The sequence below is a fragment of the Phaenicophaeus curvirostris genome, chromosome 11 (assembly GCF_032191515.1).
Source record: "Phaenicophaeus curvirostris isolate KB17595 chromosome 11, BPBGC_Pcur_1.0, whole genome shotgun sequence".
NCBI classification, from domain to species: Eukaryota; Metazoa; Chordata; class Aves; order Cuculiformes; family Cuculidae; genus Phaenicophaeus; species Phaenicophaeus curvirostris.
Genome location: NC_091402.1, coordinates 20650919 through 20666519, shown reverse-complemented (window position 1 = coordinate 20666519; position 15601 = coordinate 20650919). Strand labels below are relative to the sequence as shown.

Here is a 15601-nt window from a genome sequence, read left to right as displayed (position 1 = left end):
AAATACTTCTAATACTTAGAAATGCCAATCTAAAGCCAATCACTTGCTGTTTGCAACGTGTCCCTGCTCTCCCTCTGCTGGTCCAGCTCTGTGCAGCCCTGGTATGTTCTCACCCTTCGAAGTCAACAGATGTTTAATGCCACCCAGCAAAGCAGGCAGCAGACAGTAAAGGAGCACACTTCTGTTTTGTGCACCTGCTCAGACAATCTCGCTTTTCAGAGTGGCAGCGAAGCAGAGAACACTTATGCCACCCAGGCAGGTGGAACACAGCTACTTTGTGATTCAAGTCAAGGCTGCTTGGAGAAACGTAACTTTGCATCTTGTGTCCTCCTATTTATAAACACAACCTTGCAGATGTTTTCTAAATATTTACTGAGAACTTCCACTCCACTAAGGAAGACAGCCTGGAAATGCTCTAAACAAGTCGCCCCAATGGGTGGACAGGCTCTGCGTACATACCTGCTCTCCTCTGGTCACTCTCCAGAGGTGACTTATAGCCACAAAACATTCTGTTCCTTGAGGACGATGCAGTACCAGAGGTGGCCCTACATACCAACCTGGTGTCTCATACGTATGGAATTAGGCAAGAGTACTTCACAGCTCGAAGCACTCCAGAACTAAAATATGCAGCATGATACAGAATGATATTTCCCAGCTGTAAGATGTCAGCTCCAAGCTGCAACCCCCAGTTTCTAACGCTCCTTCTGCTACAAGGGGGCCAGCTACGCCACAATTAAAGACAGCAATGTAAACTTGGCGAGCCTCTCTAAGTAAACTACAGCTAATCAGCTGCTAACTAATTCCTGGCACTCCAGCAGTTGCGTCAAAGCACAGCTAAAGGACCTTACGTTGTTTTCCTTCAAGTGTCCACTCGCATGCAGCCTTCCCAGAACAACATAACAGCTGTCAGTGTAAGAACAAAGTTTCAATCAGCATATTTACCCCCACAAAGTCACAACTCAAGAATGTCTTCAGAACAAGCTGTTCATTTGGTGACTAACCTATAGCCCTCACTTATGGCAAATCTACTTAATGACCAAAAAATCCACTCCCACTTCATTTTTACCCACTTGGAGATACAGAAATCACAGCAAGGTTGGAGGAAACAAACGAAAAAAACCCCTCAGTTTTAAGCAGCTTGGGCTTATTAAAAAGCAGAACAGGTTAGAGAAGCAGCCAGTGCAGGAATTCACTCCAGCAGCTTCTGATGAACGCAGGGACTGTTGTCACTGCTGGCTGCTCACTGTGAATGAAAGCACATATATTTTTAATGGAAAAGCAGAGTAAACCAGGGATTGAAAAAAAACAACCCACAACAATGTGAGCAGAGGGAATGTCTGCCCAGGGCTATGCCAGGATGGGGTTCCACAGCCATCTCACTGCAACACCCTTAAAGATGACCAGAAAGCACTGCCAGACACTTTTATACTTCTTCTTTCCAAACCAAAGAAGGTGTAATCTCACAATTACCTTTCAGCTGTGCCAGCGTCAAAGCATTTCCAGTGTCAGATGCCCAGAAGAGTGGCAGGCATCTAACTGATCTGAAACAGGGTGGGGCGGATAACACTGGGCTTTAACTCTACTTCTAAACAATGATTCGCAAACCAACTGTTTTGTAGAAGCCCCAAGTTAAATACAGCGTCAGCCTAAAGGGACTTTCCATTGTCTAATATCATCACCATAATCAGTTTTGGACTCTCATTCAAAGCAAAACTGTTTTTTTTTTGTGCCACTGCACTCATCAAGGAGCAACCTACAGCTCTGAAGAGAGAAAAATGGAAAGCAGGTTCAGCTTCCTGCTGAATAACCAGGCACATCCCTTCCTAAGGCAAGGATGAGAGGTGCAAAGATCCACCATCCCTCCACACTTACCCTTTTCCAGAAAGCTATTTCCTAAGCACTCACTTGGCCAATTAACATAAACATGAGTTGAGACTAGGACAACATTTAGACGCTTTGTAGCCCCTGACCAATAAGAGTAGGCACAGTGATGCTGTGCTGACAGTTGAACTGGATGATCTTGGAGGTCTTTTCCAACCTTAATGATTCTATGAGTATCCACTTAATCCAGTTTTCAAAGTTTTACGCAGTTGAGGTTTACGTTTTAGGAGACCCAGCATTTATAACCTTTCCTCCAGCCTTTTCAGCATTTGAACCCTTGGCTCAGCTTTAATCTCATCTACCCATGAAGTGGAGCTTTAAGGATGAGGTTGGCCTACTTTTCCATTAATATTACAAAAAAGGAGGAAAGTGGATTAACACAGTGTAGGAGAAGTTACAGGACAAACTCAACCATTTCAGACATCAGACAAGGCAGTCACTAAACAAGCCACAAGAAGCCTGAATTATCAGCTTTTCAGCTCACACAGCTACAATTACTGCCCAGAGCCATCTCCTTCACCCCCAACAGCTTCAAGCTGTGATTTTTGTCCAGGTAGTTTTGATGCTTTAAGACTCAGCCTACACTCTAACAGAGAGAAAAGTAGGTTAGGGTAGGTTAAGGATAGGATTTCTGTTCTCTCTGTCCCTTTGGAAACGGAACCTTTAAAGCAGATTTCCTTTTTCATGCCTTTGAGCCCCATTCAGTATGGACAATGAAACTGGTCTGTCTATTTTCATTTAACATTTAAAAGGAGAGCTCCAAGCATTCATCTAATTAACCTTACAAGCAACACATCCAGCAGCATAATACTAATAGGCCAATCAGTTAAACTTAAACCAACCAGCAGCTTTTATCACCTTTAATTATTTAATTCAGATTTAACAAAATGAAAACATGTTCCCAAATTGGGTCCTAAAATATATTTCCTTCATTTTACCACTACCGTCCCTCAGTCTGCTGTCAGTTGAACAGCATTTATCCTCATAACATTTAAGTCAGGAGAGGTTATCTGCACCCACTAGGGAGGGTGTCAGAGCTGTGATACAGAGAGTGCAGGACAGACCCAGGATTAGAGTCTGAGGTGCAGCTCTGACTGTGCCCCTCAGGATTTAAGCCTAAGTCTAAGTCCTCCCCTTTTTGCCTTGTTTTCTCATCCTCTCCATTCCTGCCTTACCTCCTTCCCTCTCCCTCTAAAGCAGTCATGATCTCAAAATTATTCTTAGTACCACCATCATCCTTTTATGCAAGGAAGTTTTCCAACGGCTTCTTGCCACGAAGAATAAAAGGCTCGAGCACAAACTTACCCAGTTTGTTATAGCCTTGTACGTTACTGTATAAGAGGCTTTGTCTCACCTGGTGACCATGAAGAGTATACAGAAGTCTTCCTTCTATCAAGTCCAGGATTTTAAGAGTTGAATCATTGGAAGCAGTAACCAGATAGTTTCCAGAGGGGTGAAAGGAAAGACTGTTTACCACTGCGCTGTGCACTGAAGATGGAAAAAACATACATAATAATCACCAAGACCAGTTTACAGAAGCCCAAGGCAAAAGAATAAAATAAAGTACAAGCACATTCCAATTTTCTGTTATAAAGTTCAACAGGAAAATTATCATGGGGAAACATTCCACACAAACTCTTCGAAGCACTGGGGAACAAGGGCAGTATTCAATTCTTGTAAAAATAGGCACGACTTTATTGAAAGGAAAAAGAAAGCTTTGCCAGTTTTTCTGGGAGATTTAAGACTACAAAAGCTTCCAGCATAGCCCCCAAAATAATCACATGCACAAGTGAGCCATACGATTCTATGAGAGAGCTGGACGTTGACGTATTTTACTACCATGGAGCTGCTGTTCTTACTCCAAAGTGATTCTAGCATAAAATCTGTATGCTGGTACGTTAAGACTGAAATTATGATGAAAGACAAACTCAGAGCTGGCATTGCACAGGTTCTTTTGGTTTACTACCTGATTCTAGCCAAGGCTGGGTTTCAGAGAAACTAGGAAGGAAGAACCACAACTTGAAAAAGGTCCAGTATAAGCTTTATTCCTTCAGCAATCCAAGTCACCTCACCAAAAATGTTAAAATAAGAATGAAGAGACAAACTATCACGAGTGCCAACTTCCAACAAAGCAATCCTTCCTGTATGACGATGAAGCCTAAGAGTTATTTTGAAAAGAGTTAAAGAAAATGGTCTAAGAGCAACGACAAATTACATTTTAAGTCCACGGTAGTGTTAAACATCTACCTAATGCAGGGCTTTTCTTTCCCTTCTCCAAACTTGGACAAAACAGATTTATTGAACATATTAATTTATGAGAACATGTAGTACTTCCCATATGCACAGCTTTGTGAATGTATATGACAGTATGGAATATTAAGACTGTGCTTGAAGAAGGTTTCAACTATCTAATTATTCTTAATCATACTACGTGCTCTCCAAATGTTCTGGTACCTCAAATCTACTACTATCAGTACATCTCCCCCAACTAAGCTTACATTCCCTTGAGAATCTACTGTGTATTCCAAATCCAAACGGCAGTTAAAAAAAACCCAAACAACTTAAAATACAATTTTAAAGACACTAGAATCAAATATTATCTTTTGAAGATGCAGATTTGAAGCAGAAATCTGAAGTAATCTTGCTCCATTTTAAAACAGAAAAGTTATTAAACTCTTGGAAACATTAGATACCTCAGCTTAAGTTCTGAGAACATAACTCCTCTTGACCTGGACTATTAAAAAACACAGAAGAAAGCATTAACTCACCACAGGTAACTCCTAAATAGTTACTCTTGTTGGTGAATGCTGCCTCTGCCACACAGTTAGATCTTCCTCCATACCCTCAGCCCTGTATCACACTATGTATTGAAGGAGGAAAAAGTCTACACGGAGGTTTATCTCCTGAAAGAGTGCTAAATATATTTCTCCTTTGAAAACTTTATCCCAAGTGATCTGTAATTTTCCTCAACCCATTAATGTCTATATTCAGATAAATGCAACCATATTTTGGCAACTAAGAAAGGAATCACACCAGAAACAGATGAAGTTAATGATATACCCTCCAAGTTCCAGACAACGAATAAACTATTTCCAGTTTCACCAGAAAACCTTTCCATTATGGAAAGAAATCACTGACTGTGTAAGCACTTGCAGCTTCTGTGCCCGAGGAGTTCTTGGCCGTTGCAAGCTCAGAGAAAACTTCATCTCTCTTCTTCCAAAACAGCTCATACCTCCCACAAGACCATCCACAACACCTCTCCAAAAACTCACCAACACACCCTGCAACTTCACTTGATTTCATGTGGCGAACAATACATCCAGTGCAGCACAAGGTGGCATCTCCTGCAAGCCTAACCTTCCACCAGACAAATAACAGCCAATTAAGAAGCTTCTGCTGGGGTTTGGTTACTAAAATAGAGTCATGCCAGCCTATGGAATGACCAAACACCACTGTCCCAAGCTTGGCAATACTACTTTTATGCAATCAGTGAATGTAACCTCTTAGTAACCAGCAGCCAGAAGACAAATGAGGATGGACCTGACACAGCCACAGTCCCCGGTGAATGTATCACCAGCATCCAGCCCCAGCTGAACTGCACAAAAGGACCAACTGCTCTTTTTAAAAAGAGCTGTTTCATAGACCTGCAATAGAGATGCCTCACAACCAACCCCACACTGGGAAAATAAGTATCAGGTAGTAAACATTGGCTATTTTTGTAGGGAACAATCTGCTTTACAAAGAAGTAAGTGCTGAATTTGAATAAAGCATCCGTCTGGTCTGCAGTGAACGTGACCAGAGCATACTTAGCTTTACTAAAAAATGCACACAAAAGGTTTCCGCAGTTTGCTCTACAATTCCAACTTTCATTTACAAATGCCATAGTTGAAAGCGGTCCTGGCAAGAGCAGCAACACTGCTAAAAGTGTGATCAGTTTTGGAAAACAATCTAACTTTAACACGCAAGAGGCTGTGGCGGGGCTACTGACCCATGAACTTCTGAATAAAATTAAACCTTTAAAATGGATTCCCTCGAAATCAGGCAGCATAAGCACATACCGAGGGAAGAGATGCCCTCTAGTGGGACTGAGGTCCTGTTGGTCTTGATGATCTCAAAGATCTTTTCCAACTGAGGAATTCTATGATTCTGCAAGCTGTGAGAGCCACACAACTGAATCCGGTTTAGCTAAAAGGCAAGTGCATAAACCTTGGGAAAAGCAAGGCTACAGACACATCCCCAGAACATGTTAGAAACACGTTGGTTTGGTCAGACATGCATGAAGTGACTGCGCGCAGCTACCACTGCAGTTTTAGGTTTCTTTGGCTTTTATGACTATGTCTAGTCCAAAGCTTAATACACAATTAGGATTTACACAGAAGCTGTTAAAAATAACACTCATAACAGGAAAAGATCGCTTTGATAGCAAGGGTGTCAGACTAAAACCTCATCCAGAAAGGGTGGGATACAGAGGAAACACAGAACTCCAAGGCACAAAAAATAAACCTGGCAGCCAAACCTAAACCACACCAGACTCAGACAATTAAATTGCAGTCAGTGTAAAGCAGGAAGAGATTAATTTTGAGCCAAGTTAAACTGTGACTGGAAACACACACTGCAGATCTGGCTACTGTCGAAAGGCTGATAAAGTACATTAAAGGGCAATCTGCTGCTGTTCAAGTATTTACACATGGTACGTGTTTTAGCAACAAGACTTCAGAAAGTCATTTCCAAGTTTCGATGTTAGCAATACATAACTATTATTAATACTTGTTAATACAGATTAACAAGTTCATACAAGTTAACAAGAATTCTTACACCAAGACTCACAATTCAATATTCCTCATTGTAATGCGGAATACTGGTGAACAGTCCTTGATAGGTTTGTTTTCCATTAGATCCTGTTAACTGTCAAAGCTGGAAGTGATTGTGATCCCATAAGAATAATTGAAGAAATAAAATTCGTTATATTACATGAGTGTTCAAGGAGTTCAGGTGGGTTTACAGATGAAAGAGTTCAAAGAGTGCCCAACTTGACTACACAGGGAGAATACACTTAGAGGAAAACCTCACATTTTGAAGTCAGGAATAAAACAATCTACGCGCAGGAAGCTGATGCTAGAAATATGATATTTGTATTCTACCCAAGAAAAAAATCCATTCCAGTGATGGTGGTGTCAGCGTTTGGTGCTTAGCACTCAGATCAATAGATCATAATGGTGTTTCCATCTCTGTGCAAAGAGCAAAAGAACAGCACACTACATGCAGTAGAATCATGGCAGGATTCTACAGTCTGCAGACTGTTCTCACTCCACAGCAACCTCTTTCGGGGGAGCTTTTATTTACTCCTTTACAGAACCGAAAGGACTTTCATAATCTTAATAGCTTCTCTACAGACATTCTGCATTTGCCTCGAGATAAGCAACTCTCACTACTCTTATCTACCAGAAGAGGTCTATTCTTTCACAGGTTGCTGTGAAGGCAGACAAACAGAACAAATCTGCTCCTTGCACACTGCTACGCTTCCTCTGCTTTTCTCTATCAAGGGAAACTAGAGAGTGTTTATTGAGAGACTCTGCAAATTCTTTCATTACCTTATAAGTAATAGGATACAAAGTTAAAAGCACTTTAAAAAGCAACTTTAGTTACATAAAGCAAGGAGGACCAACAGCTATAATTTGGAACTCGATTTTTGTTTCTTAGTTTGCAAAGTTAACAGGAATCTACTGCAAACAGTTTTACTACTCTTTTCTACCTGGCATTCAGGACCCTTTTTCTACCCAGTTTTACCAAACAGCAGCACTAAACGGTTTGACAAGAACAGGTAATCGGCAGAGATGCCATTTCGCAGGTAAGGGGGAAGAGGGAAGAAAAATGCAGATTCCTAAATATAAAAGCTAGTTACTCCCAAGACAAGCCAATCTGGACAAGCCACAACAAGGTCAAATCGAATTCTGGAAGATGAAAGCCAAAGGAGATATTGGAACTGTAAATGTGAATCACAGTATAGAATTGCAATTGGTTGATTTTGATTTCGCTCTTTTGTTAACTTCTCCTAGTTTTCTCATGCAAAACCTAACCTTTTACTTCGTTTGGAATGCATCCAACTCCTCCTATAGGCTTATTTGGAGGCAAAGGTGACATCCTTTTACAGAGTAAAGAGACAGAGAAAGCCATCAGAACAGAGGCATTTCTCACCAAGTGTGAAAATTGGTCTTGGAGCTAATACAAAGCAAAGCACGAAAAAAAAGGTTTCCACTGCCAGCCTTATGCCAGTGCCTCTCTGGAGAAGCAGCAGGTGATGCAGTCCTTGGACTTCAGAGCAATTCATATGAAAATATGTGGAGAGGTCCAATATCTCTAAGATCTTAACTTGCCTTGATAATGCTGAAGGAGTCTATTCATCCTAACGTCCCACACTTTCACCGTGTTATCGGTACCAGCCGCAGCAATGCACGTACCACTGGGATGAAAATCCACATGATTCACAAACCTGTAAATTGCAGTGAAATCCAAATGTTTACATTCAACTCTTGCTAAGGATCAAAAATGCCTTTTCAAGAAGGGAAGCTACATATGATGCATTGAATATTATAGAAAGGGGGAAATAACCTGAAAATTTATATTGCTAAAATTCTTTTCAGACCTTGCTTATAAACCTAAATAGACTGCAAGGTTATAGCCAAGCATACTGCCTTCAACATTCTGCCTTACAGGTGTAGTAGCTGTAGATAAAAGCCTCCTGATGGATCTGTGTGATGGATCTGACTGTCACAACAACATTTTCAGGTGTTCATTTAAAATCTGCATAATATATGTCTGCTATTAAGTTAACAAGATTTGTAGAGTGCTGTGTACAAGTCTGAGTGGGTTATTTTTATTCTACTACTCTTAACTAATTTTAAGATGGAACCCGTTGAATTTGTGCCTGAAATCATGTGTTGCCACTTAGAAGGTGGTGAGGCTGAGATCAAATTCCTTCCTGGACCTGAATGCAATCAATTCTTATTTTTGAACACACAAGTACAGTAGAGTCTTCAGTGAAGAGCATCTGGTAACTATTCAACCACTCCATGCAAGAAATTGGATAAAATTAATTATCCTTTAAGTATTCTTGTAATAGATGCCTAGAACACGGAGATTTTCAAAGTTTGCATGAATTTCTAAGTACAAGAAACTAGGAAGATTATAGTCTCAGTTCTGTAAGGACTTTTGTGTTTATGGACAAATTAACTTTTGCTGTGGCTCAATATTCTTCATGAAAAAAGTCTTGATTCAACAGCTGTTTTTCTGAATTTGAGGATGAAATGAAGCATCCAAGTACCAACCTGCCAGTACACTTGTCCTCTTCTAATTTACTTCAACTCAGAGCAAAATTTAAAAGCTTAACAGAACCAGAAGAAATAAAGAATTTAAGCGCCTCAAAAAATAAATAAGTACAAAGAAACAAAGGCTTAATGTGTACGACAGCATTCAGCAGGCATCCCCATTTGAGAGATGAGAAGGCTGGTACTCGGGTGCTGCAAGGTACTTACCCCCCATGCTCACAGAAGGAGTGTATGCATTCTCTGCTGGTTTTATCCCACAGTTTGACAGTTTTATCATCGCTGGCTGACACTATCAATCGTCCATCAGGTGAGAATCTAAAATAAGAGTTGTAGCAATTAAAAAATCTCCCCAGACAAAACGTGTACAGGGTCAACTGGATTTTGCCACCATCAGGGTACGTTGGCAATCAGGACTTAGGTCACTCACTACAGAACATCATCACACATATAGAAAAACATTCTACTGGGGCATCTACAGTACCACCAGTCACTACCACTGCCACATTCAAGAACTGTGACGAACTTTTCACCTACAGAGACACTGTAGTTTTATCATAGATGCACGTTTATACGTAAACACTTCTCAGAATAACCAAGATTGGCAACTGAAAACCAAATCTGAAGACAGTTATGAGGAAGTAATATTTTTATTATGGAGCACTTTCAGCATTTGGATTATTATTTGGACGCATCAAGTCTTAGACTAAGCTAAAGTAACAATTATAATACAAATCTCTCATTTGGCTTCTCTCAGCAGCTTCAAGATGCAGAAGCTTCCAGACCAGGTAAAAGCAAAACACAGAACAAATCACTAGCAGGAAAGGCTCTGGTTGACAAAGATCATTGTAGAAACAAAACACAAAGTGGGTAACACAGCCACCATCTGAAGGGATCCCTCCTCAGGTTACCAATTAATTTCAGTCACTACACACAGCTGAATAGAAATGTTTTACATGAGACCATGATACTCAGTCTCTGCTTTGAGGCATAAATCTCCATCTCTATTTGTCAGAAAGCTGTACTTACCTGGCACAGCGGACCCAGTTTATGTGTTGACTCAGTGAGAAGAGAAACTTCTGCCTGTGAACTGTCCACACCTTGACTGTTTTGTCATCAGAAGCTGTAACTAAGGACTGGCCATCACTGGAGAAATGAACACTTCTTACAGTTGCTGTATGAGCCTTGAAAGCAGTAGATTCTCCTTTGCTATATGGAAAGAAAGAATATTTTAAAACTCCACAATATGACAGCAAAGACATCATGTACCTGCAAACACAAAGCTTCTGTATGCTGAGCAAGATTAAGTCTTTGAGTAGTAGTTCTTCAACATTCTCTTGTTTGTGTTGTATTTCAATTTAGCGTTTCTTGCTGTAGACATACCACTTAAAACAACACATTGCAGAGTGAAATAATGGAAGTTATGAGGTCTCTCAGCCAACTGGACAAGTCTTAACGAGTTAAAGCAACTAAACCCTCTACTCAAAAATGGATGGCTAAGGTACTGAAAGGGTAAGTAAATTCTTGTTAGTCACATGCAAGCTCACAAAAAATTGAATATGCAGTCGAAAGTAGTTTTATCCTGGGAATATGCCATCCCTTACTATCAGTAGAAGACGGAGTTACTAGTTTTAGACCAAGAAATAAAGATTAAAAGCTCCTAATGGCTTTGTGGATTACAGCAAACATGCAAGCTTGTAACCTCCACCCTGCTTATAGAACAAGTACTTGCATCACTAAACCCCAACTTGTGTTTCAGTATCTTGTTTAATGCTGGCCAAGAAGCAAAGGATCAATTTGCTAGGAGGAAAGAGACTGGATGAGGAAGGGGAAGAGAAATCCAACTCACCACTGATGAGCACAAAAAGAGAGAGAGGAACAGATACTTACATACTGGGAATCCATAAACGGACTGTTTTGTCTCTAGAGCCTGAAGCCACCAGGTGACCAGATGGCGAAAACTGAACACACATCACTGCATCTTTGTGGCCCACAAAGCGATAGGCTCTGATCTGAGGTCTCATACTCCAGATCATCACAGATGAATCCATCGAGCCACTTGCTGAAATACAAAAACAAACCACAAACTTGGATTAGATCTCCTCCAAAACTTCATTTCATGCTCATTTCACCATGACAGCTTCCAGAAGCCTCAAGCACATTGTCCTTGAAGCTTCACCAATGTATTGCATGCTGTATTTTTCACAAGTAATTCAAACAAAGTCATGCAGTGGCTTGGACTGACAGTTTTCTTCCAAGAATGAGGCCATGCAACAACTGGAGAGGCAAATGCCACATGAGTTGCAAAACTTGATCCAAGTAAATACATCTTAAAGAAGCACATAAGAAGTCTGTGGGTGAAGGTTACCTCATCACTTTTTTATTGGGAAGCACAGGCATCTACCAGTTGCAGAAGATCAAACACCAAATAACACATTGCAGATTAAGCAGAGAAGCCCTGTGAGTCAGTGGCTTAAAGACAATTCACACAGGGAACACCTTTCCTTAGGGATATTAAAAATTAAGGGGAGACAACTGTCTAAAAGTAGATTAAGCACACAGGCCAGCATCAAAAGATTGGATTATCAGTCATAATTACAGCAAGTCATTGTCTAGCATGGATATTAAGTAACAATGTCATGGCTTCCCCAGGACTGATGTTAATAAAAAAATAAGGAAAATAATGCTCCAACACAAAAACTTGTGGTTTTTTCAAAGCACACATTACATCCTGAAATTATCCAAAATCTCTCTATCATGAAAATAAGTTCTTTGTTCTTGCACAGCTCAGTACCTCTAGTGCTCCCTCCATTTAACTACAGGAGAGAAGCTCTTTCTTTACCATTTGGCCCTCAAAGCACAGAGAGACAATTTACCCAATTGTTTCTTATTGAGACTGAAGTCCACACTTGTGACAGCATCTCTGTGGCCTTTGAAGTGTCTCTCCAGGGACGGATCTTCCTATAAGACAATAACGTTCAGGCACTGTAGATTAAGAACCATCTTTGCACAATAAAACCATTTAATTTCTACAACACGCAAACCACGCATTTATCCCACAAAAGTTGAGCAGAGACACAAACATCGTGCAACACAAAATGCAAATTTCACATGTATCAACAGACTTTTAAAGAGGCAAATTATCCAGGCTGCTGCCCTCCCTGGATCTTAGGTGACTTCCACAAATCATTCACACATTTTTACAACATGCTGCTGGTACAGAGACCCCAGGGCTGACTTTGGGACATATCAGCCACATCGATGACCGCTCCAGCAGGCGGTCGAGCTCAACTTTGCTCTGACAGCCGCTCATCTCGGCGCGGGTGCAGCCACGAGGCTTCTGCTTGCACAGAAGGGACCGATCTGGAAGTTTTAATCAGATGTGTCGGGGCAGACTCAATCAGAACCACAGCAAAACAGACTGACCCACCACCCTTCCCCTCTGTCTGGGGAACGCAGCACGTCCCTACGCAGCATCTTGCGGTGCCAAACAAAAACTGAGGTCGGGGGGAGAAAATGAAAATATTAAGCAGCCCCTGTGGCACCAAACCCCGGGCACTAGCATCCCCCGGTAGTACCGAACCCCCGGGCACCAGCTGCACCTGCCCCTCCCCTCCCATCAGGGCTGAACCCCGGGGCACCGGCAGCCCCCGGTGGCCCCGAACCCCGGGGCTGAGCAGCTCCAGCCCCTTCCCTCCCGGTGGCACCGAAGCCCCGGGCACCGGCAGCCCCCGGTAGCCCCGAACCCTGGGGCTGAGCACCTCCAGCCCTTCCCGGTAGCACCGAACCCTGAGCAACAGCAGCCCCAGGCCCTTCCTTCTCGGGGGCACCGAACCCCGGGGCTGGGCAGCTCCAGTCCTTCCTCTCCCGGTAGCACCGAAGCCCCAGGCACCGGGAGACCTCGGCGCACCGGCAGCCTCAGCCCTTTCCCTCCCGGTAGCACCAAACCTGGGAGACCCCGGTGGCCCCGAACCCCGGGGCTGAGCAGCCCCAGCCCCTTCCCTCCCGGTAACACCGAAACCCGGGCACCGGGAGACCCCAGTGGCCCCGAATCCCGGGGCTGAGCACCTCCAGCCCCTTCCCTCCCGGTAACACCGAATCCCGGGCACTGGGAGACCCCGGTGGCCCCGAATCCCGGGGCTCAGCAGCTCCAGTCCCTTGCCTCCCGGTAGCACCAAACCTGGGAGACCCCGGTGGCCCCGAACCCCGGGGCTGAGCAGCCCCAGCCCCTTCCCTCCCGGTAGCACCGAACCCCGGGCACCGGGAGACCCCAGTGGCTCCGAATCCCAGGGCTGAGCAGCTCCAGCCCCTTCCCGGTAACACCGAACCCGGGAGACCCCGGTGGCCCCGAACCCCGGGGCTGAGCAGCTCCAGCCCTTTCCCCCCCCCGGCAGGGCTGAACCCCTGCCACCAGCAGCCACAGCCCGTCCCCTCGGGGCGGCGCCGAGCCCCCTCACCATGCCCGCGGCCGCCATGTTCCCCCCCCGCGCCGCCGTTCAGTTTCAGCGCCTCCCGTAGCAACGGCCCCGCCCCGGAGCGGAAGTGGCTCGCGGCACTTCCGGTCTGCCGCCAGGGGCCCGCAGGGAGGCACGGGAGGGTTTGGGGTGGAAGGGGCGTTAAACCCGCCGGGTCCGGCTGCTTCAAGACCCAACCAGCCTCGGCTGGAGCCTCCGGGGCTGGGGCAGCCGCGGCTACCCTGGGCAGCCGGAGCCAGCGCCTCGTCACCCGCAGCGTCATCAGTTTCCTCCTAGTGTCTAATGTCAATCTTCCCCCTGCGGATTTAAAGCCGTTCCCCTCCCCGTCCTGTCATAGAATCACTAGGCTGGAAAGGACCCACCGGATCATCGAGTCCAACCATCCCCATCCATCACTAACCCATGTCCCTCAGCACCTCGTCCACCCGTCCCTTAAACCCCTCAGGGAAGGGGACTCAACCCTCTCCCTGGGCAGCCTCTGCCAGGGACCAATCACCCTTTCTGTGAAATTTTTTTTCCTGATGTCCAGCCTGAACCTCCCCTGGTGGAGCTTGAGGCCATTCCCTCTCGCCCTGTCCCTTGGGAGAAGAGCCCAGCTCCCTCCTCTCCACAACCTCCTCTCAGGTAGTTGTGTAGAGCAGTAAGGTCTCCTCATATCACTCCATGCCCTTAGAAAAAGCTCTCCCCAGCTTTCCTGGAGCCCCTCTCAGTCCTGGAAGCTGCTCTAAGGTCCCTCCAGAGCCTTCTCTTCTCCCACTGGGTCAAGCTGCTCTAAGCCCCATCCAACCTGGCCTTGAACATCACCAGGTGTGGGGCAGACTGTGAGAACTGATAAATTCTGCTGCAGCCGGTTTGCATCTCGTCATACAGATCTGTCTTGTAGCTGTTTTAGGTCAGGAGAGAATCTGAAGGGAGTCTCCAGACGTGGTTGGATAATCTGAAAATGAATGAATGTTCTTTGAGAATTTATACAGTTCATTGTCTAAAACTAGGATATATACCCACTGCTTTTGGAAGATGTCATGCCATTCTTAGAAGGGCATCCGATTCAGCCCTGAGTTGTAAAACAAAAATATTATTTCCTTTTTTCAAAGACTTTGTCCTTTTCAATCTTTTACCAGTGAATGAGTGTTTCTCACGCTACCATTTGGCAACCTGGGCCAGCTCCTCCCCACCCTCATCGTTAAGAATTTCTTTTTAATGTCCAATCTCAATCTTCACCACCACCAGCAGTGAGACCCCTGGTTTTCTTCAGATGGCCACCTGAGGGCAGGCTGAGGCCTCTGCCAGCCTTTAGTTTTATAAAGACACAGAAATAAGCACGAAAATTGGATAAAATGGAACATGATTTCATTAAAGATGATTCATGGCGAGCTAGCCAGCTTCTTTCTTTAAGACTACTCTAACTCTAGGTGCAAGAAGCATTGAGTTAGCCTTTTTCAAACACCACTTCCCAGCTTGTAGCTTAGACATCGTACAGTAATTCTCAGCCCGTCCTCCCCTGGGTTATCTGGACGGCCACAAATCATGAAGAAACCAGAAGCCCTGGGATCTGCCACCTCTGTCCTAACGAGAGAGCCCCTGCGAAGGCTGCAGCCCCTGCACGCTGCGAGGCAACAAAGCTCTTGCACAGCATCAGAGTCACTCGGAATTCAAGTGTAATGAAATTACAGCTAAGCCAAGCCCAGTTCAGAAAGCCCCGAACTTCTCACGAGAGCAAGTGGGTCTAAGTTTAACAACTAAACTGCACTGAACTTACCGCTTCTATATCGCAAAGCCCAGGTCTCACGTGTCCTGTCAATATTTGAACTGCTGTGCACACCAGTCTCTATAACAGCTCCTGCAGTTTTAAGACTATGCCAGCTGAGGGCCAGAGTGCCAGGGTCCAGAAATGAGACTGTTTCCCTGAAGTTCTCAACAAGA

General features: G+C 44.2%; 1 protein-coding gene across 2 annotated transcripts in view; it reads right to left on the bottom strand.

The window, feature by feature from the left end:
- POC1A (POC1 centriolar protein A) overlaps window positions 1-15601 on the bottom strand; it is a 41863-nt gene that overhangs the window by 22596 nt on the left and 3666 nt on the right. Inside the window, exons 1-7 of one of the 2 annotated variants that reach the window (XM_069865872.1) lie at window positions 13661-13738; window positions 12080-12164; window positions 11094-11265; window positions 10233-10412; window positions 9414-9521; window positions 8256-8371; window positions 3236-3369 (exon numbers count right to left, since the gene is read on the bottom strand). In XM_069865872.1, coding sequence (XP_069721973.1) covers window positions 3236-3369; window positions 8256-8371; window positions 9414-9521; window positions 10233-10412; window positions 11094-11265; window positions 12080-12164; window positions 13661-13678 — 813 coding nt within the window. In that variant the 5' untranslated portion in view covers window positions 13679-13738. Of the gene's footprint in view, window positions 1-3235; window positions 3370-8255; window positions 8372-9413; window positions 9522-10232; window positions 10413-11093; window positions 11266-12079; window positions 12165-13660; window positions 13739-15601 lie in introns of those variants that run through there. The other variant, XM_069865873.1, reaches the window with a different exon arrangement.